This window comes from Ctenopharyngodon idella, chromosome 2, assembly GCF_019924925.1.
Source record: "Ctenopharyngodon idella isolate HZGC_01 chromosome 2, HZGC01, whole genome shotgun sequence".
NCBI lineage: Eukaryota > Metazoa > Chordata > Actinopteri > Cypriniformes > Xenocyprididae > Ctenopharyngodon > Ctenopharyngodon idella.
The window spans coordinates 5,056,911-5,080,105 of NC_067221.1; the positions used below are offsets into that span (position 1 = coordinate 5,056,911).

Genomic DNA, 23,195 nt, shown 5'->3' on the forward strand with positions numbered 1-23,195 from the left:
GCTGGTACAGTTGGCAAACCAACACACACACAAAACCCTTGGGGTAAAGAAGCAGCGAGTGACAGACCACAAGTGAGGATCTTTACACAGGGTGTGTGTGTGTCCAAGTGTGTTTTTGTGTGCCCGCAAGCTCTCGTCACAGTGTTGGACCTACATTTAAATTTGCTATGCTCTTTGGGTACAATTTCTAACCATCCACAATCAAAAGCACATTAAACTACTGAAAATACACACTTGACATCAATTTGACAGAACAGAGAAGCGAGCCTGAGTAAAGCATATAATGTGAGGAACAGAAAGATGACAGAAAGAAAAAACAAAGCTAAGACACTGCGGAGGGGGGAGGGTGTAGAAGATGCTAATATAAATGGACAGAATCAGAAAGAGGAAGAGAAACAAAGGCAGACTGGCAGGAGGGGTGAGGTTAAAGGGAAATTCGGTCATCATTTATTTGCAAAAAGCACTAACAAGTGGTAATCAGTTGCATCAATTTTTAGAGTTAAAGTTCAGCCTAACTTTGTTTTTTTGTTTTTTAAATACAATGAACTTTCAGTAATATTATCCCTTAGAAAATTATCCCTTAATTTACTCACCCTCAAGCCATCCTAGGTGCATATGACTTTATTCTTTCAGTCAAACACAATCAGAGTTATATTAAAAAAATATTCTGGCTCTTCCAAGCTTTATAATGGGAGTGAATGGTAACCAATATTTTGAAGCCCAAAAAAGCACATCCATCCATCCTAATAGTAATCCATACAACTCCAGGGAGTTAATAAAGGCCTTCTGAAGCGACGCGATGGGTTTTTGTAAGAAACATACCCATATTTATAACTTTATAGACTATAATCACTAGCTTCCGGTAACGTCCCTCCGTGCGTTCACGAGAGAGTTGAGTTCCAGTGTTTGACGTAGGTGTAGCATAAGCTTAGGTGAGAGTAGATGCCTCTTGCGGTTCAAACAAACTGGGCAACAAACTCAAGCTCCTCCGACATTTCTCTTTAAAAATTCTTGTTTTAGACTTCAAATTCGTGACCCTTGATTTGTTTTGCTCTATCCTCTGTGCTTCCGCATTCGCCCATACGTCAAGCGTCAGGTCAAACTTCACTCTTCCGTCGCAATCAACATACGGAAGCCAGTTATTCTAGTTTATAAAGTTATATATATGGATATTTTTCTTACAAAAACGCATCGATTCGCTTCAGAAGGCCTTTTTTAACCCTCTGGAGCTGTATGGATTACTTTGATGATGGATGGATGCACTTTTTTGGGCTTCAAAATATCGGTTACTGCCATTATAAAGCTTGGAAGAGCCAGAATATTTTTTAATATAACCCCAATTGTGTTCGACAGAAAGAAGAAAGTCATATACACCTAGGATGGCTTGAGGGTGAGTAAATTATGGGATAATTTTCATTTTTGGGTGAACTATCCCTTTAAGTGAAATAAACTCATTCCAGTTGGTTAACTTCACTGTTCGGGTTTACAGTGTGGTCAACGTTCACTTTTAATTACTGGAAAAGAGCAGCCGGGACATTCTGCTGAACATTTCCTTTTGTGTCCCATAAAGTAAGTCAAACAGGCTCGAAAGGACATGAGGTTGAAAACTGTAAATAACTGAACTTTTATTTTTCAGTGAACTATCTCTCAGGGTTTGTGTCAACATCAGTCCGTCGACACTCAGCAGGAAATGAGTTTGATTCCTCACCTCCATCACTCTCTCTGTGTGTGTGTGTGTGTGTGTGTGTGTGTGTGTGTGTGTGTGTGTGTGTGTGTGTGTTTGAAACCGATCTGGATGATTAATTTAGCTTTTGTGACTCCAAACCCTGGCATTTCAAGTCTCCAGCTGCTTTCGATGGTCTTGAAGTGACTATCACAAACATACACACACACACACACACAGGCAGGCATTCGTATGCCACCTCTGCTCTCACCATCCTTCATCTCGCACACACTCCCTTCAGAGTCGGTCAGTCCCTCCGACCCACCAAGACTCAATGGCCACAGTAATGCTCACAGCTCAGCAGGGGTCTGGTCTCCAACAATTTCTGTTTGTGTGTGCGCACCATCACACTTACATTGCTTTTATCATTGATTCCATTGCCCATTCTCCAAATGGACTTGGCAAAAACAACCCAACTAGCAGGCAGTAAACACTGCACACACCATTACAGAGGAGGAAAGGTTAAAGTCTTAGGCTCATTGTTTTTGTTACTGCTGCATAATAGAGGCACAAAAATAAAGGCACAGAGTGAAAGCACACGTTTGCCTGATGCTGATGGGTTTTTAAAATTTTATAGTTCACCCAAAAAATGAAAATTCTGACATCATTTACTCCTCTCATGTTGTTCCAAACCTGTATGCTTTTCTTTCTTTTGTGGAACACTGTTTCTGAACAAGGACGGAAGCTTTTAAGCTTCAATAAGCACTAGAATGGACTGAATGATTCATTCATGAATCAAACTAATTCAGTTCTTGACTCAATGATTCAGTCACAACAATTAACAGCTAACTAGTGGTGTAGATCATCACTGAATGACTTCAATTTCATAAAAGGTCTTACATTAAAGAGGACCTATTATGCCCCTTTTCACAACATGTACTGTAATACTGTATAGTACGTCTCTGGTGTCCCCAGAATGTGAAGTTTCAGCTCAAAATACCCCACAGATAATTTATTATAGCTTGTCAAATTTGCCCGTATTTTGGTGTGAGCAAAAACACGCTGTTTTTGTGTGTGTCCCTTTAAATGCAAATGAGCTGCCGCTCCCGGCCCCCTTTCCAGAAGAGGGCGGAGCTTTAACAGCTCACGCTTCGGTTGCTCAACAACAACAAAGCTGGAGAATCTCACGCAGCCAAAATGAGGATTGTCAGTAACGGTGTTCAGCCTTACATTGTTCAAACCGGAGTCGACACTGATGGAGAGACTCAGGAAGAAGTTACAACTTTTAGAACGAAACTGGACGTTTCTAATTGGTTAGTGGATAAATTTATGTAGTTGCTGTGGAGTTGATTCAACTCATTGACTAGCATGTGCCGTCATGTTGATCTTTTGTGCAAATCCAGCGTTGAATTGACCCATGTTTGTGAAATAGTCCGGCGTAAAATGACGGCATGTCAACAACACTCTACTACAACAACTCTTCCTCTTCTCTAAAGCAGCCCAACATGGCCTCGCCGCCTTTGTTGCGTGTTTTGCCATGGCTTTAGAACTGGTACACGGTTGTCGCTTGCAAAAATAAAATGGCGGCGCCATGGGTGAAAACGTGCAGATTAAGGGACGGTAATATTATAATAAGATCCCCTTCCTACGTCACTAGGGGAGCGAAATCTGAGCGGCTAGTTTTTCACATGCTCGCAGAGAAACAAAGTTACTGGATTGTCCTTTTTCACGTTTTCTGGGTTGGTAGATGCACAGAGGACCCGCTTATAGCACATAAAAATGTTAAAAGTCAGATTTTCATGATACGTCCCATTTAAGGCTTCAGAAGGTCTGTACTATGGTGAGTTGTAAGAATAATATGTGGTGCTTTCCCATTCAATTTCTCATTTTGAATTTCACTAAGGAAAGTCACACAGATTTGGAACGACACGAGGGTTAATGATGACACAATTTTAATTTGAGTGAATTGTACCCTTAAGAACATATAAGGTAGGTAAGTTAAATGTAGTGCCTTACCAGAATCCGATCTTCTGATTTGCCGCTCTTGTTCTCTACTTTGATAGCTCTCACCAACTTGATTGATGTCTTGTCGATAACTCGTCTGATGCTCTCTGCAAAATAGAAAGGCGATGCATTAACAACCAGAGAAGCACTCTATCTATCTCAGACATATTTTCACTGCACGCAGGGTTAGAAAATGACTGCATTACACTCATATGCTTTATTTTTACACCTTGTCCACTTGTGTAGGTGGTCTTTCTGCACACTTCCTGTACATGTCCAAAGCAACACATGAATAAAAAGCACCTCAAGATGACCTTCAAAGCAAAAGCAGAAAATACTTTTATATATATCTGGCTTTGCACATATATGACACCTGTGATCTAACTCCTGGAATATGCCTTTTACACTTTTACCAAGAGGAAGAATGAGAAAGGAAGAGGGAATAACAGAGAAAAGAGAGAGGGGGAGGGAAGGATCAGCGCAAGACAAACAGTTAATGCAGTCGCAATCAACTTTAATCTGTGTAAGACCCAATCACAGAATCCTGGCTTTCTGACTGACACTAAGAACAGCAAAGGGCCAAACTAGAGCACATGTTTCCATTACAGCGAGTCACAGGGGGATAAATAAGTGGGTAAATGGGGTAGGGATATGTAAATGTGGGCAAAAAGAGAGAGAAACAGAAGATGAAAAGGGGAAAAGAACAAATGGAGTAAGAGAGAGAGGGAGAGAGAGACCACTTTGCTCCCTTTTTATAAGGGGAATGCAAAGACTGCTGAGCAGTACGTCTTCAATCACTGTCTTTCATATCGTATAGGTGATCTGTCTTGCCTACTATGCCCCATTTCAAACAATTATTGTCACATCTAATCTTATTTTTCATCTTTAATTAAGGTTACCGTTTTGAGTTTTCATTTTGTTTAAATGTGCTTTTTGTTAACGTCTTATTTTACTCTATTTTAGCGTATTACATGCCGTTCAAAAATGCTAGTTTCTGATTGGTCAGTCACATCACTTTGTAGTCAAATATATATAAATAATTTATTAGTTATTAATTTAAATAGTATTATAAATTGACTTAACTGTATATTTGACCTAAACTGCTCTCACATCATCTCTCTCTCTTCTCACATAATCCAATAATTTCAGCTCAAATCAATAATCCACATCCATTTATATATATTAGCAGGTATGAAATAAGCTTTAGAGTGGGGTCTGGATCTTTGCTGGGTATTTATTTTTTGATGAACACTGTCAGACTGTACATTATCCCGTACATTTATTTTATATTCTATCACTTTATTTGTTAAAGTATTAGTTCACTTCTAAATGAAAATTTCCTGATAATTTACTCACCCCCATGTCATCTAAGATGTTTATGTCTTTTTTTAGAAATTGTTTGACTAGATAAGACCCTTATTCCTTGTCTGGGATCATGTAGAGTCCTTTGAAGCTGCACTGAAACTGACATTTGGACCTTCAACCCGTTGGTAATTGTTGAAGTCCACTATATGGAGAAAAATCCTGGAATGTTTCCCTCCAAAACCTTAATTTTTTTCTCAATTGAAGAAAGAAAGACATGAACATCTTGGATGACATGGGGGGTGAGTGAATTATCAGGAAATTTTAATTCTGAACTGAACTAATCTTTTAATGCTACTTGTTTACTCTATTTGCACTATTGCAATTTGACTTTTTAACACATTAAGACTTTTGGTTAAAATTCAATGAATTCCTGGACACTTATTGTCATTGACATGATTGTCGTCTACAAGTGGCCTAATTTACATGTCTACAGCATGCAAAATGGAAAGTGTATATTTTAGGTGCTGTGACTGGTCAGCATTTTTAATGCCGTTTTTGCTTTTCTAAAAGGAAAAATAATATTAATATACCAGTCTGAGCTATTTGAATTTGTAGATTACTGCAATAAGTACTCATAATAATACAGGTGGTACAATGGAAGGCCATATGATGAGTGATAATTTATCAAAATTAGCCTCTTCAGGGCCAATAATGGACTGAACAGTATCACCCACACAAACACCATCACAAACAACGCACGTGACAAAATAATGCAATAAACATGAATTAAATAACTTAAAATGCAACTCTAATGTACATAATTGATGCCAAAAATAAGAAACTAATTTTAAAATAAATTAGATAAGAAAGGATTCTGGGAATGCCTCTTTCCCCATAAATTATAAGTTGATACTTTTTAAATATAAAAACAATAAACATTACAATATTTTACAAAATGCCATCATAAGGGAAGAACAAACGAAAACATGGCAATGGGGACCTATTAAGGTCCCTTGTGGTAATGCATACTGATACTAAACCCTGGTATTATCATATGTATTGCCTTGTTAAATATTCAATATTATGGTAAAATTATATGGTAAGGTAAAACAGTTAACAAGTTAACATTTCTAGCATTTTTTTGTCAAGTGCACTAAATGGAGAGCATGGCTGGGAGCAGGACAGTAAATACTGGGTTAGTAATAGGCATTAATTACCAAAGGAAGATAATAATGTGTGAAGGTAATTAACAGTGAGAGCGCTCCAAATGTCAAACTGCTAGTGTGTGTGTGCTCAGTGTGTCATTGTATGTCAGTAAGTGTGAGGACGCATCACCGTGCGCAAAGATGATGGCCTCTATGATGAGTGTGTGTGAGTGTGTGTTCAATCAGCCCTAAAGACACACATCATGAATGTGACTGACGAGTATCAGCCTCTCCGTGAACTTGCGTCAGCAGCGAAACGCGAAATGTGTAAAGGACTGAAAGTAACTCATATCGGAGACACATCAAAGAGAGAACGCGCGCGCGCGCACACACAACTACCTACACACGCGCGCAAACACTGCAGGCAAACGCAACAAACACACGTACAGTAAACCAACTGATCGATTTGCACAAATTTAGTCCTTTGAAGATGGACACGAAGTGACCGTCATTACAGCGACACACATGCTCACACGCGCAATTAATGATTCTACCATTAATCACAATCAATCTGTATTAAAAATCATAACACCTCCACAAATCTGCCACCTTATAAAAAGATTCACCGCTGTGAGGATTTTAAACCACTAAAACACAAAGCACCGTCCGCCAGCGGGGACGCGCTTAACAAATCCCATGGCGCGCGTGTCGAATGTCGGATAGGAAGAGGAAAAAACAGCTATTGGGTTTAATCACCTGTCATTTCCCGACTCACGGTGAGAAAAGCAGTCGCGACGGTGTCTTTGGATGCCATGACGTCCAGCGCCCCTTTCCTCTTCCTTTTCCTTATCAAGCAGGAGCCGCTATAATGCTCGCTCTCCCTCAGCCAATGCCTATAAACATATCATACTGAAGAGAGCCAGCGAGGGGAGGGGGAGGAGGAGGAGGGGGGCATGAGAGAGGAGTTCAGACACAAGTGTGCATATATCTATGTAAAGCGATGAATTAATAATGCAAACGCGAGGTTTTGTGCCTGAATGAGTACATGACTGAAGTTCTTACATCTTTTTGACTCATATAGGGACATGATAGATAGATCTTTCTCATGCTTCAATGTAGTTATTTTGAAGAGCTGAGTAACATACTAAAAGGTGTACTTGATTATAATTTTAACTGTTGTGTGTTAATTGATATTACATTTAAACTCAATATATTTTAAATATACTAAACAGCAACTTCATCATTATTACAAATGTGTAATTACACAAAATTGAAAACATTACTTGCATATTTTGTGTTAACACTTAAATGGGTGGTTGATTATGATTTCACTTTTTTAACTTTAGTTAGTGTGTAATGTTGCTGTTTGAGCATAAACAACATCTGCACAGTTACGACGCTCGAAGTTCAATGCAAAGAGATATTTTACTTTTAAAGAATTTGCTGTTTAAGGACTACAACAAACAGCTGGTAGGCACTACAACGAGCTTCTTCCTGGGTTAGTGACATCACAAACCACAAAATTTAAATAAACCCCGCCCCCGAGAACACACAACAAAGGGGGTGAGGCCATGTTGTGCTGCATTAGAGAAGAGGAAGAGTTGTTGTAGTAGAGTGTTGTTGACATGTCACCATTTTATGGCAGACTGCTTCACAAACGAGGGTCAATGGGCTATATGCACGGTTACTTCCTGGTTGTCGTTAAGGCTGCTCGGGCATTTCCGGTGAACTGTTAGCTGTTCATTCTGTGCTCGCTGTACATCGACACAAAACCATCAGTGGTTGACTTTTTAATGTTGTATTCATATTTTAATGCAGTTATCACATTTACCTAATTTGCCAATAAACCAGTTTTATTGATTGCAATAAAGACGAAGCTATTGGGACCATTTAAAAAATGCCATGTCTGAATTTAGACACGCACACACATTCCCCCACCCCCCACCCCACAGCACTTCAAATGTTATTTTTAATGTGATGACCACAAACATTATTTGTTCATCCTTCTGAGATTGCCCCCGTTGTAAAACCGAACGTTTCAAAATGTAGGAAATTCAACATTTGATAGAAAACACTTATTTAAAAATAAAAAAGACGATAATTACCACTATAACCAGCAGGTGGTGGCAGAGTAGCATTTATTTGCGCATATATCAGCCATTTCCTCTAATCGTTTTTCAATTAGTTTCGTTTTTGACTAAATATTAAACTTATTAAAATAACTAGGTTTACATTTTGTCAATGTGAAGTAGCCTATGAAGTACTCACAAAATCTTATGAAAAACAACTTTTCTTGTGAATGAATTACACAGAAAGCAAGCACCGTGCTTTCCCTTTGTAATCACGGCAGCTGTCAGTCAGTGCAGCACAAGATCATGATTTCGGCACACTTGTAAAAACACACATTTTATTCAATTTATTCTAAAGTGCACAATAAATATTTAATTTTTGATGCTTTTTTTCTGATGGTCGAATTGAATTTAGCCGAGGAGGAACACTGAGGTACTTTTTTATTTATTTATTTTCTATGCTGTCTTACGTTTGAATAACTAAATTAATGCTATGCCTGACTATTTAAGTGACTATATTCTGATTATAAAATAAGTATTACACTACTGATGCTCAACACACCAGCAAATTACATCTCACCAGAAGTTTTCGAGCTATCTTATATTATTGCGGAAGTTTTAAAGAACGCTCTGTGCATATAGCCCATTTAACGCTGGATTTGCACAAAAGATTAACATGACGGCACATGCTAGTCGATGAGTTGAATCAACTCCACAGCAACTACATAAATTTATCCACTAACCATTCAGAAACGTCCAGTTTCATTCTAAAAGTTGTAACTTCTTCCTGAGTCTCTCCATCAGTGTCGACTCCAGTTTGAACAATGTAAGGCTGAACTCCGTTACTGACAATCCTCATTTTGGCTGCGTGAGATTCTCCAGCTTTGTTGTTGTTGAGCGACCAAAGCGTGAGCTGTTAAAGCTCCGCCCTCTTCTGGAAAGGGGGCCGGGAGCAGCAGCTCATTTGCATTTAAAGGGATACACACAAATACAGCGTGTTTTTGCTTACACAAATAGGGGCAAATTTGACTAGCTATAATAAATGATCTGTGGGGTATTTTGAGCTGAAACTTCACAGACACATTCTGGAGACACCAGAGACTTATATTACATCTTGTAAATAGAGCATTATAGGTCCCCTTTAATATATCCCGCCCAACCCTCCCATTTCTTTAGGAAAAACATTACCGTGAGAAAGAAAACTGTGTGTATTATACAACAACAACTTACTCTAACAGCTTCAAGAGAGTCATTCACCTTGTTAGCAGTAAGGGTGACAGACCTCAGCATCATCAGCCAACTGGGTAATAGCTGAGAGGAGTTTGTAACTGGCGTTTTTAGTCTATATGGTGACTCAATGTTTAAAAATGGGTATTTATAGACCAGTGTCAGTGTCCTGAAAGTGAGAGAAACGGTTCCTTTCATAATAGAGTATTTTAAAATCCCCGTCACTCATAAAAGGATAATACAGGCAGCAAATGATATCTGTTATTGGACAGAACTGTAAGCAGCTCCCTGAGGACTATGGCACACACTCTTTCTCTCTGTGATGTTCTCTATTAGTGCCTATTTTTCCCTGTACACACATTTCCTGTGCTTCTCTGTTGCTCTGGCATTGCTTTCTCTGTTGAAACCATGTCTGCCCTACACTTACCCCTAGGCTGATTCTGTGTTTGGAAGGGTGGGTAGCAGGGGGAAGGGCAGGAGGCAACTGGGTTTAGTGTTGTCCCTTGTACCGACCCTCCGGGCCTCGGTATATATCTGCTCAATGAGATGATGCAAGTGTATGTGAGTATTTGCATTTGTTTGGTTTAAGGGAGAAAAAGAGACCATGTAGGTCTATTTGTTGGGACAGTGGAAGAGTGCACCCTGAAGGGAGCATTACAAGAGGGAAGGACTAATGCATAAAGAAGGAAAGGATGTAAGGACAGTTATAACAGGAATAGGATGGAGTATGTGGATGTGGTTTAAGGATTAGGGGCTGTTTACACTACACCATTTTGTTTAACTAAAAACTGAAAACTTTTGGCCGTTCATTTACAGGACACCAGTGTTTTGGGGGCCTGAAAATGCAAACTTTTGAAAACGTGTTTCAAAGTACAAGTTTTTGAAAATGATACCGTTATTGTTTCCATGTAAACTACAAAAATGTGAATTTTGAAAACAGTGAAGTCATGTGCATGCGTATTACGTGTTTAGTCTGTAGGTGCGTAGTGTTTCTTTACAAAGTGACATCGCCATCTACTGGCCTGGCATGCATAATACGCAGTGTTGGTGGTAACGCATTACAAGTAATGTAATCAGATTACCTTTTTTAAGTAACTAGTAAAGTAACGCATTACTTTTAAACTTACAACAAAATATCTGAGTTACTTTTTCAAATAAGTAACGCAAGTTACTTTGTTTTCCCATTTATTGACTGACACCTCTCCTGTCCCCATGTTAAGTGAAATCAGGAGTAAGGGTTTTGTTTAGTTACTTATAATTATACATAATTTACTGTTATTACTATAGTAAGTACATGTAGTAACGTGTAACTACGTCACCTTAAAATAAAGTGTTATCAAAGTAACTAAGTAACACAATTAGTTACTTTTTAGGGAGTAGCGCAATATTGTAATGCATTACTTTTAAAAGTAACTTTCCCCAACACTGATAATACACAATTTTGAATCGGTTTCGCAGATCTGTGTGAACGGGGATCATTTGGACAATGTTGTCATCTGTACATGAAAAACGCAAAGGAAAAACCTTTCCGTTTTTACTACATTAGTACATCGCACCCTTAGAATGAATGACGTATTTCTGTTCAGATCAGCAGATGTGAAATGGGTAAGCACCTGCTACATATTAGCATTTGGAGAACAGTAAGTATGTGCAATAATGTTAGAAATGTTCAGGATATTAAAACAGGAGTGAGCAACTCTAGCCCTCGAGATCCACTTTCCTGCAGAGTTTAGCTGCAACTCTAAACAGACACACCTGAACAAGCTAATCGAGGTCTTCAGGATTACTACAGAGCTAAACTCTGCAGAACAGTGGATCTCAAACCAGAGATGTGCCCTGTGTTAAAACAGCATGTTGCAATATTTATAAAATAGTATATAAAATCAAATATATTTAATAATCAATACAATACAAAACATTTTTTCACTCAAAACACACTGGTTTGATATGCATTCTCAGTTATTCTTGACTAGTGTTGTCCCTAATTACGGATGCTGAATAAAAAAGATTGAATTTAAAACTTATCTAGTGCTGCCACCAAGTGTCTACATGCAAAAAAGGCATCCTTCCTCTGAATCCTGATGAATGATTACAAATAATGCTTGATAATAGTATACATTTCATGACAACTGCATGTGTTAACACTAGAACTTACAAACTGCCAAACTTAAATGGAGAAGAAAGGGGCATTTTAGTCTCATTTTTCACTGGATCGCAAAGTCTCACATAGGAACCTTTTCCAGCCAGTCCGAACCCAGGATAAACAGGCTCTTTAAAAACAGTTTGGTGCTTATAAATGAGACTCATGTTGTCGGAAACATTGTAAAATGCCAAGATTCCAGCCCTGTAGTTTAAATACACTCCTATTTTGGAGCCACGTGATTGATTCTTCGAAAATGTTGTCTTATTATCATGCCAAAATTCAATACGGGACCAGTAACAGCGAAGTCCCCATGACTCTGCGTTTCTCCCAAACAGAGTACGCTGCTTGCCTTTCCTACGGACCCCTTGGTAGGACACAGCGATGCAGATCCAGGTGCCCCCGCCAAACTCCACCTCCCAATATTTAGGGGACCCTCTGAGACCTTCATTGCACAGGATCTGTGCCCTGCAGTTAAACCTCTGAGTGTGTTCAGGATAGTCCTGTGTCAGGTGTGAGGCTATCACCTCTCTGTTGTCTTTTCTCAAGACGAGACTTTCATGTGCTGTGTTGGTATTAAAAGTGAGCTTTGATGCACCTGAGGTAAACAGAGACAATTTTAGTAAAACCAACATACAGTAAGGGGGTACATTCATTGCATAACTTTTGCAATTGCCAAATTATAAAAGATTTTCTGTGCGCTCTGTTCTCTACTGGAAGCTTACACTTTAGAAACTCCTCTCGAGTCTTCGGTCGTGGTGATGTTACGATTCTAGTGTTTTTCACTGCAAATAAAAATGGTTAAGGTGAATTGAAGACACGTTATAATCATAAAATATATATAAATAAGAACTTCTACTAACCTTTTCTGGAAATTGTGAGTAAACTCGACTTGCTGGTCGTGTTTAGCTTCTCTACCAGTTCATTAACTGCCATGGAGTCACGCTCAAAGGAATTGTATGGATGCACGAGGAAGACGAATGATCTTTTATACTTGGTCAGTGAGGGCAGAGACACAGTGCTCTGTAGAGTACAAAATGCTTTAAATGCACTTGAAATGTGACTGTACCTGGTCATTTTACAAGGCAATCCAACAAGAAGTTGTACCTCATATTGTGTTGATACTGAGACTTTATATATGATCATATAAATGCACGTGGCATTATATTATTATCATTTTACCAAAATCAAGCTCAAATGAAGTTACTACGTTTTTGACCGTTTTAAAACGACGTTTTAAATTGTATTAATTTATTAAGAATTGTCTTAGAGTCTTAGCATTAGAGTGAAACAATAAATAATAAAAACAACTTTTAAAAAAATCTGTTTCACAGCTATTTCCAGTGACTGTACCTCAAGAAATTGAACATTGTTGTTTGTATGAGAGAGCAGCTCCAGGTTTAGTAGATCAGCATCTAAGGTCTTCATATTACTGATCTCCTGGTGTATAGACTTTATGAATCCATCCGCTTGCTTCACTGCAGTCTCTGTCTGACCTTGGATCAGCTCTGTCACTTTGGCTTTGCTGTCCTGCATAGACTGGATCAGCTCAGTGAACTCTTTCTCATTCTTCTCCAGTGCCTTATTTGCTGAAGCCTAATAATGAAGAGGGAGGGTGTCTTAAAATTAGCTACACATGCAATACCATACCATACCATACCATAAAAATGAAGATAGTTAGCAGGTTCAAAGCAAAGTTAAATGTCCTCTAACCCTGAAAACCTCAACAGCTTGTCCCAGCTCTTGCACGTCTTTCTCTTTTGCTTCAATTATGTCAAGGACCTGCTTCTGCAACTCCCACAACTTAACCTTAAAAAGAAACAGGATTGCAATTTAATTCAGTAGAACAACTTCTAGTGTTTTTAAGCCTTTTTATCACTTTTATTGGCACTGATAGTACAGAAAAATGACATGGGCCAGGCTCAAATTCATTCCACATAAGCAATGTGTTGAGCATTACCACTGGTAATAGGCTGGTGTTCGGACATTTTGGCATAAGTGCTGAATTTTCAACTATACGGGAATAAAATGCATGTTAAAATATATATTAAAACAGAAAACAGTTAAACTTTTTTTTTACATATTCAAATTTCCTCTGTGTATTCATTCAAATATAGAGTGCATTAGTACCCGCCCACTTCTCCCAGTGGTGTTGGTTCCGGAAGTGTTTTTCCATAAATTTCCACATAGGGATTTGACGACAAAAAAAAAAAAAAAAAAAAAAAACAAGTCAACCAGCTACGATGTGAATCGCAACATCACAAATTTTTATTTGAAGCAAAAAATAACTACAATCCCATAAAGCATTGCAAACAACATAATCAAATTAAAGTTTTAAAATTTTAAGGTAATTGCAATATACACACACACACACACACTCACACACACATATGTTGACTCTTTGTTGTTGACTGACAGGTGGAATTTTCTGTACAGCATCATGGTTAGTGTAGTTTTTTCCATGATTTCCTTTGTTAAACATGATTATTATAAAAAATACGTTGAAATAATGAGCACAGATGGTTTCAACAAAAGCATACACCATTGATTAACAAACTTAGTTATTGTTAAACCTTTTTGGGTGTGACTTAATGTAGACGTGGAGGGAAATCCTAGTTACCAAAGTGAGCTTTCATTTCATTTTGGATATTTCTATATCCAAAAGATTTTTTTTTTATTTTTTTGGGAAATTGGTTAGATGCCCTTTTTTAGGGGCACTGACTTCCATGACAAAAATATATTATAGCGCCCACATTGCTCTCTAGTTACTTGTATCAGTCTTTACAAAACCATCATCAACTAAACACCAAGTCCTGGCTCAGACTTAAGAATTTCTGACCTGTTTATTGGCCACCTCTTCTTCCATTGCAATGACCTCATGACCTCTGTGTTTATCAGTAATGCACAGGTGACAGATGCAGCGTTGGTCTGTGCGGCAGAACACCTCCAGGATCCTGCCATGATCGGGGCAGATGTTCTCCTGCAACGCTGCATTCGGCTCCACTAGTTTGTGCCTCTTTCCCACGTGCAGAGTGTTATGCATACCAAGATGAATGTCACAGTATGATTCCGAACACTCCAGACAGGTCTGTTCGGCTTTGCGCTTCCTTCCGACGCATGCATTACACTCCACATCTGCGGATCCACTTGACTGAAGAGCTGGAGCTGTTTCCTCCATGATTGTGGATGCGCTGGCACTGGCAGTACTTAACTGAGTTTCGTTTCTGTGGAAGTATGATTATGGCACTGGCAATGCAGAACATTAAGGATAAGGGTGTGGTTTCAGCGCCGGAGCCAGGGCAATGACTCAGAGGACTGCTATTGACAAAACCACTGAAAAAAGCCAAGCTTTATCCTTTCACAATAAATACATGTAATCTAACAGAGGAAGCAACAACTCTATTGCACTATTTTATTCATATATCTTCAGTGTCACACAATCCTTTCCTTCAGAAATCAATCTAATATGCCAATATGGTGTTCAAGAATCATTTCGTAACATTATTATCGATGTTGAAAATAGTTAATATTTTTGTGGAAACCGTGATACATTTTTTTAGGAATCTTTGATAAATATAAAGTTCAAACAAACAGCATTTTTTCCTCATGCTCGGGGCATGAAAGCATCAAGACAGTATTAATATGAGCTTCAATTTTATAATCAGTGTTGTTTTAGGAATATGTAATGTATTTGCTTATAAGTTAATTTTGTTTGTTGTTTGCTTTGGCTGAACCCTCAGGCAAACAATATTGAATTACAGGACTTCAAACAATGATTCTGTGTTGCAGACTTCACAACGCTGTTGTTTAAACCCAAGGACACAAATATATTAATGTCAGTGTATGACAACTCATGAGCTGTGTGCTAAAATGAAATACTAACATAGATGTATACTGCATACTACAGTAGACTATATAATTCATACTGCATTTAATTAACAGTATTAAATACAACTATTAAAGTACAGTACATTGTTCTCACATGACCTTGCAGGTTATGTCATGGACATCGACATGTCACATGTGTCTTCTGCTGAGAAGGGTGGTTTTGTCTCTACTACCTAATATAGCTAATACAAAGGGAGCATCTGAAGTTGGTGAGCAAAGTTGTCATTTCGTTGTAGTGAAATGAGTGCCGATCCAGAGCTGGAATTTGTTATTTTCAGTGTCTTGCTGCGTGATTGTTATGGCTGTCATAATAGGTGGGACGCAACAGAAAGCGTGAAGTTCACTCACGCACAGACGCATGCTTTCATTCTAGTGAAATGACAAAACAAATGCTAGTAAATTGGTGCTTCTCAAAAGGAAGACTGCCACTTCAATAAGTGTTGTCAAAGGCCATCTCAATTTGAAGGATCCTTGGAAGGCAGCCTTCGTTTGGTGTCTTTCATTCAGCTCATTTTGAAGGATGCATCAGGTCTATCCCTCACGTCTTTCAATCCTTTCAGACCCACAATCCTTTGCACACATTCCACTGATGGAAAACAAGTCGGCACTGAGCTTGTTTGAGTTCATTATGAAATGTAAGACAAAAATATTGTTTTTGGAGATGAAGGCATACGTGTTATCTTTCATTTTGGTGTAAATTAATCACTTAAAGGGTTAGTTCACCCAAAAATGAAAATAATGTAATTTATTACTCACCCTCATGCTGTTCCACACCCGTAAGACCTTCGTTCATCTTCGGAACACAAATTGAGATATTTTTGTTTAAATCCGATGGCTCAGTGAGGCCTCCATTACCAGCAATGACATTTCCTCTCTCAAGATCCATAAAGGTACTAAAAACATATTTAAATCAGTTCATGTGAGTACAGTGGTTCAATATTAATATTATAAAGCGACGAGAATATTTTTGGTGCGCCAAAAAAACAAAATAACGACTTATATAGTGATGGCCAATTTCAAAACACTGCGTCAGGAAGATTTGGAGCGTTATGAATCAGCGTGTCGAATCATGATTCGGAATCGCGTGTCAAACCGCCAAACTGCTGAAATCACGTGACTTTGGCGCTCCAAACTGCGGATTCGACACGCTGATTCATAACGCTCCGAAGCTTCCTGACGCAGTGTTTTGAAATCGGCCATCACTAAATAAGTCGTTATTTTGTTTTTTTTGGCACACCAAAAATATTCTCGTCGCTTTATAATATTAATATTGAACCACTGTACTCACATGAAATGATTTAAATATGTTTTTAGTACCTTTATGGATCTTGAGAGAGAAAATGTCATTGCTGGCTATGCAGGCCTCACTGAGCCATCGGATTTCAACAAAAATATCTTAATTTGCGTTCCGAAGATGAATGAAGGTCTTACGGGTGTGGAACGGCATAAGGGTGAGTAATAAATGACAGAATTTTAATTTTTGGGTGAACTAACCCTTTAACACTAAGCTGCTGATAATGTAAGCCACTGGGAGACCACAGACGGTCATTCACTGTATTGCATTAATAGAAAGCCAGTTAATATAAAGATTTTAATACAAAGTATTTTTCCAAAATTAAGTTTTAATATTATTTTTGTTTTGTTACCGCCGGGGTGGGAACACGTGTGACGTAGCCATGCGCTCATACTAGACCGTTTCATTCTATCCCTTAATGCTGAGGAGGACTCAAGCCAGTGTTGCCAAGTCCGTGGTTTTCCCACAAAATTGGGCTACTTTAATACTGTTGCCGCGGGTTGTTTTTCATGTCCGCGGGTTGAAACGACCCCAATAACGTGGTATTTAGCCCCTGGAATGCTAATTTTACCAGGGGAACCCCGCCAAAAAACACTGATTTTACCCCATGGGATGTGATATTTACCAGGGGACCCCAATTGGGTGGGTTCTGTTGCATTTTGGTTGATCAGATCACGAGTGGACGACACTAAATACAGGTGTAAACGGGGTCTAAAATGCTTTGAGCTTGTCCACTTTCGAACACTTCCAGAGGTAGTCAAAAACGCATTCGATCGGATTGCTTTCGTAGTGTAAACACTCATGTGGTCGAATGTGTTCAAACAGCCACAAAAGTCTACCTACTGACTTAATGCGTAAACATTTTGGGAAACGCGCTAGCCAGACGGGATTTAAACTTTGTCGGATGAAGACCCAAGTTTGGCTGAAAAATTTACCAAGCACAATGTTCTCTCTCCATTCCTGATTTCTAACACACACTCACAGCGTTCGGCCAGTCTTGTGGCTGTCCGTATGTTTTATTGTCGTCTCAGGTCGCGTTCATATGTAAATTGCACAAGCTTATTTCATCCATTAGGTCGAAAGATCTGAAAAAAAGCCCATACATTTACCCACCCATAGACCCTCCCCTTGAAGAAATCAGGACAGAAGTGGTTGAAAGTAGACAAAAGAGATGGATTAAAACACCAGGTGTAAATGGGAATGTGTCTCCCTCGTCTATTTGTGATCCAATCGACCAAAACGAATCTTAATAACAGGTGGAAACAGGCCCTAGGATGCAGCCTTCCAATTGAGAAGCACCCAATGTTACCATGCAGTGCATCTTTTTGGCATAGGCCTACACTTTTGTTTTATTCAAATAAAAATGTATATCCCGGTATGAAAGTGCGACTATACACTTATTATGTCCGTTCATTTATCTTCTGGCATTCAGAATCCCACAACTAACAGTAGCATATTTAATAATAAAGTTGTCAAATTAAATTTACTGCTGCTTGAAATCGCTGTGTATTAAGATTTAATTGAGAATTAATTTCATTTGTTGTTCATGATATTGTTTACAGTATGCAATATTGTCCTATCTATGAAATAAAATGGAAATATGCCATAAAAGTCAGAAATTAAAAGTAAAAACTATGATGAATCAGGTTAGCATTTACCAGCAGTAGTTTCACCTGATCAGCACCAGAGGTCATCATCACCTGCTGTGTTTTTGTCATTTCTTTAAGAGATTGGTCTGTTTCGTCTGGGATTATATTGTCTCATTATCTCAGCAGTATAATCAGGGATTGGTTTACCATTTCGTGAGCCCTAAGCAAAGTCTAGACTTTTGTTTTGTCCCCGTTGGTTGAAACCGTGTTCCAGGGTGAGGGGGATTTATGGCCAGCAGGGGGCCTCACGCATTCATTTGAATGATGGTTAACAACGCTACTGAGTACGTCTATTCTTCACTATCTTTGCAAAGCCTTGCTTGTGTGTCACTGCAATTCTAAGCACTTGTTGTCGTTGTCATTGTTTGTCCTGGTTTTGAACTGTCAGCGTTTTTCTTGGATCATGGAATTGGATTTTTTTAGCTGGATCTTATCTACCCTGACTCTGACTCCAGGCACATGTCTTTCAAAATTGTAACAACTTCCTTCATCATATAGTGGTTTTACCACAGTACCAGCTTTACAACATCCAGCCAGATACTGCTGTGCAAGTTCTGACAGAGAAAATGTCACAAACAAGCCAAAAATGCTGTTTTGTTTAGTGTTTTGTCCAAAGAGAACCCATTTAAAAAATAGCTGAAATTGTAAGAGCCAAACTTGAAACTGTAAATTAGTGTTAAATTCTTGTCAAATAATTTCTCTTGTATTTCTTATGCACTTCTGTCATATGTCTGCCTTTAATCTTTCATCACTGTTCTCTTATCTTTAGTTTCATTTTCTATGGCTTATCATTTTTCACATCTCTGTTTCTGTTTAATTCCATAAACAGATTTGCTCATATGGCCTGTTGTAAATCAGTGCAAGGTTCATTAATGTTTCTTTCTTCTTTTGACTTACTCTGGTGAATTTGTAGATGAGCTGCTGAAGCAGTGTTGTATTATCAGAGATTCTTGATTTCATCCATCCCACGTGTTTTCATCCATCACAGCGAAAGCTAGTTTTTCAGTTTCCTACATCAATCCTCCTGGGAATTTGAAACACCTGTAGACACCTAGCCACTTTACTCTTTGTATCACCTTCAATAAATAATGGCAGAATAATTAAGTTAGAAAAGTTCAAGTTAGTAAGTTATTTAATCATGTTTATCATATGGAGGCTCAGAGCAATAATGGATTACGTCATGACTGACACCTGTTCTCTCACATATTTACTGTAAAGTTGCTTGACGAACCACTTCCTTGTGTGTAAAACAGCCAGCTGGAATTCAGTGCAGAGTTGAACAGATTAGATAAACCTATAAGGAAAGTCTTTCTCACCACATATATATATAGGCCTACAACAGTGAAATAAAACAAACAAACAAACAATCAGCTAAATAAAATATCATTCCCACCTATATTCTAGTTTTTTCTCTGTTTCCAATATTTGTACTTTAGAACTTCTCAGTTTATAGTTCTGGTCCGTCCCTGTTTGACGTTGTGGAATAAAAGTGAAACTATTTGTAATATTTTTCAGCTTGTGCTGCACCGCCGTGGAGGTAGGTTGGTTGTTTTGTTATGCTTAAATCTACATTATTACCGTAACTCTAATTAAATTTCCAGTGCCAAATTGTCTTCTTGTAGAATATCAAAGAGAATTGGTTCACTATAAGCAAAATAAGAGAAAATAAGAAATATACAGTATATACTATTTTCCCTTATTCCGCTTTTATCAAATATTCAAAACTACTATATAGTTTATATAATAGTATAGTATATATAATATAAACAGCATATACTGTATATCATTATATAAGCATACTTTAAAAAAGAATTGTTGATTTAACTTAAAGTAAGTTACCTGGTTGCCTTAAAAATTTGAGTTCATTGAAATTAAAAAAATTACTTAATACAATGAAGGCGATTGGTTTAATCAACAGAAATTCAAGATATTATGTTATCTGAACCACATTAATTATCTTATTAATTAAGGGGCAACTTTTACTATGGAGTAATTCCAATATAACAATTAATACATTAATTATATTTATTATTTATAGTCATACATAGGCCTTTATAAGATACACACACTAACATATATATGTTATAATGTTATAAGAGTATATACTGTAATACTTCAAATATCAAAAGTAGTTTTCTTTTAGTTTCACTTCGGTAAAGCTACCTTTACGTGCTCTGAAGTATAAGTCTTTCAAATACACAAATATTTACTATATGCAAATTGCTAATTATGGGAAAAACAAATAAACAGACCAATGTGTTAAAAGTATGGACTGGGATATTTGATGAAAATTCTGTTATCATTTACTTTTCCTCGCATCAATTAAAAAATGACTTCCTGTCTTCTGAGGAACAATTCTTTGAAAATTTATTTGCAAAAATGTTTTTTTGTCCACACAATGGCAAGTTTTAGAGCCCACTGACTTTCATCACATGCACAAAAACAGTATATATATATATATATATATATATATATATATATATATATAGCAAGGGGTGTCCAATCCTCCTCAAGGGCCTGCAGAGTTCAGCTCCAACCTCAATTTAACACACCTGAACCAGCTAATCAAGGGCTGCATCTGAAATCACAATGTCCCAATTCACAATACTCATAAAAGAGTAGGCAAAAACTACCTGGATGACCTACTACTGCCGTCACGATTCTGAAGTGTGCATATGATGGACACTTTACTATCCCATGAGGCCACGGGGAGGATTTGTGAATGGCAGTGAAGTGATGTAACTGGTCACATGATAATGACAACATGGCGAATGTAGTCCGTCCAGATTACATTTATACTATATAGAACATACTTTTTTAGCGTTCTTGAAGTAATTACTTATTCAAAATAAGTATGCGATTTCGGACGCAGACAAGGTCTTCAAATCCAGTCAGGTGTGTTGAGGCAAGTTGGAGTTGAAGGACAGTGGCCCTCCGGGACTGAGTTTGGACACCCCTGATTTAAGCAAACCACAAACTAATGTATTGCAACATTTATCTGAAGGTTTGATTACCAGACGTCCGTGGAAATACAGCAGCAAGATGTTTCGGACGTCTGTGTCTGTGAGCTCTTCTTGTTCTTGTTGTATGTGCCCTGAGTGTTTCTTTGTTGACATTCAACCAAGTTTGCACAAAGGCGAACAATCCTACATAATGTATCACGGCACTACAATGTTGAATGCGATGAGGATCATGAACGAGGGCTTCTCTCCTTCCGCTGATGGCATGCTGGGACCTGGAGTCTATGTCACTAGAAGCTTTGAAAAAGCCTCCCGTTATCCTCTGCATGCAAATGGAAAAATGCTTGCCGTTCTGAGACTCAGCGTAAGAGTGGGCAAGGTGAAGAAGATCAACTACCAGGGTCATCCGTTACAGAAGACCTGGTCTGAACATGGATATGACACAGCGTGGGTTCCTCCTAACTGTGGCATGGTGAACAGTGGCCTAGAGGAGAACTGTGTGCATGATCCGAGGCGAATCACAGTGCTGGATATCATACCAAACCTCCCATTATTGCAGATTCTGTGAAACATAAGGAACAGGTCAATATTACATGACTGGCAAATGAATTCACTCACCAACACACATTTTGGTTTATGATTTTGGTTTTATATAAAAATAGCACATTTTTATTTACCTCCTTAAAATATTTGTTGTATTTTTACATAATTTGTAGATGTACACCTGCAATAAGACCATTTCTCTCTCTGAGCAACACAGACTCCAATTAATGAACTACAATTAAAGGGTTAGTTCACCCCAAAATGAAATTTCTGTCATTAATTACTCACCCTCATGTCGTTCCTCATCCGTAAGACCTTCGTTCATCTTCAGAACACAAATTAAGATATTTTTGATGAAATCCGAGAGGTATATGACTCGTCCATAGACAGCAATATAATCAACACTTTCAAGGTCCAGAAAGCTACTAAAGACGTTGTTAAAACAGTTGACGTGACTATAGTGGTTCAACCTTAATGTAATGAAGTGACGAGAATACTTTTTTGTGTCTTCCCTGTCAATATCCTTACGCAGGTGACGCAGTAAACACAGTGCAAGTCGGCGTTCTGACGTAGAACCTGGAAGCGCTGGACGTAAACAGTGTATGAGAATGACACAGAAGAGAAGATATTGTTGAATAAAGTCGTCACTTCATAAAATTTAAGGTTGAACCACTGCAGTCACGTCGACTATTTTAACAATGTCTTTAGTACCTTTCTGGACCTTGAAAGTGTTGATTATATTGCTGTCTGAGTCATATACCTCTCAGATTTCATTAAAAATATCTTAATTTGTGTTCTGAAGATAAACGAAGGTCTTACGGGTGTGGAACGACATGAGGGTGAGTAATTAATGACAGAAATTTCATTTTTGGGTGTACTAGCCCTTTAATCCAAAACACTGCTGCTCGAGTATTGACAAAGACCAAGAAGAGAGAGCACATTACACCTGTTAAATTCATTACATTGGTTACCTGTTAGTTTTCATATTGATTTTTAAAACCTTTTATTAGTTTATAAAGCATTGCATGGACTTGCTCCAAAACTACTTACAGTATATGAACCTACTGTAGAGGGATTCTCAGATCCTCATTCTTTTCTTTTAACTTTAACACAAAGTAGAACTAAAAGATTCGGTGATGCTGCTTCTAGCTGTTATGCTCCTTGCCTCTGGAATAACCTTCTGGAGGAAGTAAGATGTGCTGAAAATATTAATAGTTTTAAATCTAAATTAATTTTTTTTTTTTTTTTTTTTTTTTTTTTTGAGTCTGGTCTTCCTGTAATGTCTTATTATGCTTTTATATATTTTAT

At 38.0% G+C, this 23,195-nt stretch overlaps 2 protein-coding genes across 4 annotated transcripts in view; both read right to left on the reverse strand.

Moving 5' to 3' along the window:
- The window catches only part of carmil3 (capping protein regulator and myosin 1 linker 3), an 80,513-nt gene extending 73,409 nt beyond the window's left edge, over nucleotides 1-7,104 (reverse strand). For all 3 annotated transcript variants that reach the window (XM_051879291.1, XM_051879283.1, XM_051879300.1), the window contains exons 1-2: nucleotides 6,874-7,104; nucleotides 3,680-3,774 (exon numbers count right to left, since the gene is read on the reverse strand). In XM_051879291.1, the coding sequence (XP_051735251.1) occupies nucleotides 3,680-3,774; nucleotides 6,874-6,931 (153 nt within the window). In that variant the 5' untranslated portion in view covers nucleotides 6,932-7,104. The remainder of the gene's footprint in view (nucleotides 1-3,679; nucleotides 3,775-6,873) is intronic.
- Nucleotides 7,105-11,284: 4,180 nt separating this feature from the next.
- Nucleotides 11,285-14,769, reverse strand: LOC127497750 (tripartite motif-containing protein 16). The gene is made up of 6 exons (XM_051866472.1): nucleotides 14,393-14,769; nucleotides 13,267-13,362; nucleotides 12,907-13,149; nucleotides 12,417-12,576; nucleotides 12,279-12,338; nucleotides 11,285-12,151 (listed from the first exon to the last, which is right to left on the reverse strand). Exons 1-6 carry the CDS (start codon nucleotides 14,729-14,731, stop codon nucleotides 11,565-11,567), a joined length of 1,485 nt encoding a protein of 494 aa, XP_051722432.1. The 5' UTR covers nucleotides 14,732-14,769; the 3' UTR covers nucleotides 11,285-11,564.
- Between the last annotated feature and the right edge of the window lie 8,426 nt (nucleotides 14,770-23,195).

What these genes read in the sequence shown, in the direction of transcription:
- LOC127497750 (XM_051866472.1), bottom strand. Translation starts at nt 14,731, where the DNA reads ATGGAGGAAACAGCTCCAGCTCTTCAGTCAAGTGGATCCGCAGATGTG. An exon ending in AAGAGGTGGCCAATAAACAG is followed by an intron (nt 13,363 to 14,392) that starts GTCAGAAATTCT and finishes TTTCTTTTTAAG; the next exon opens with GTTAAGTTGTGGGAGTTGCA. An exon ending in ACAATGTTCAATTTCTTGAG is followed by an intron (nt 12,577 to 12,906) that starts GTACAGTCACTG and finishes TGTACTCTACAG; the next exon opens with AGCACTGTGTCTCTGCCCTC.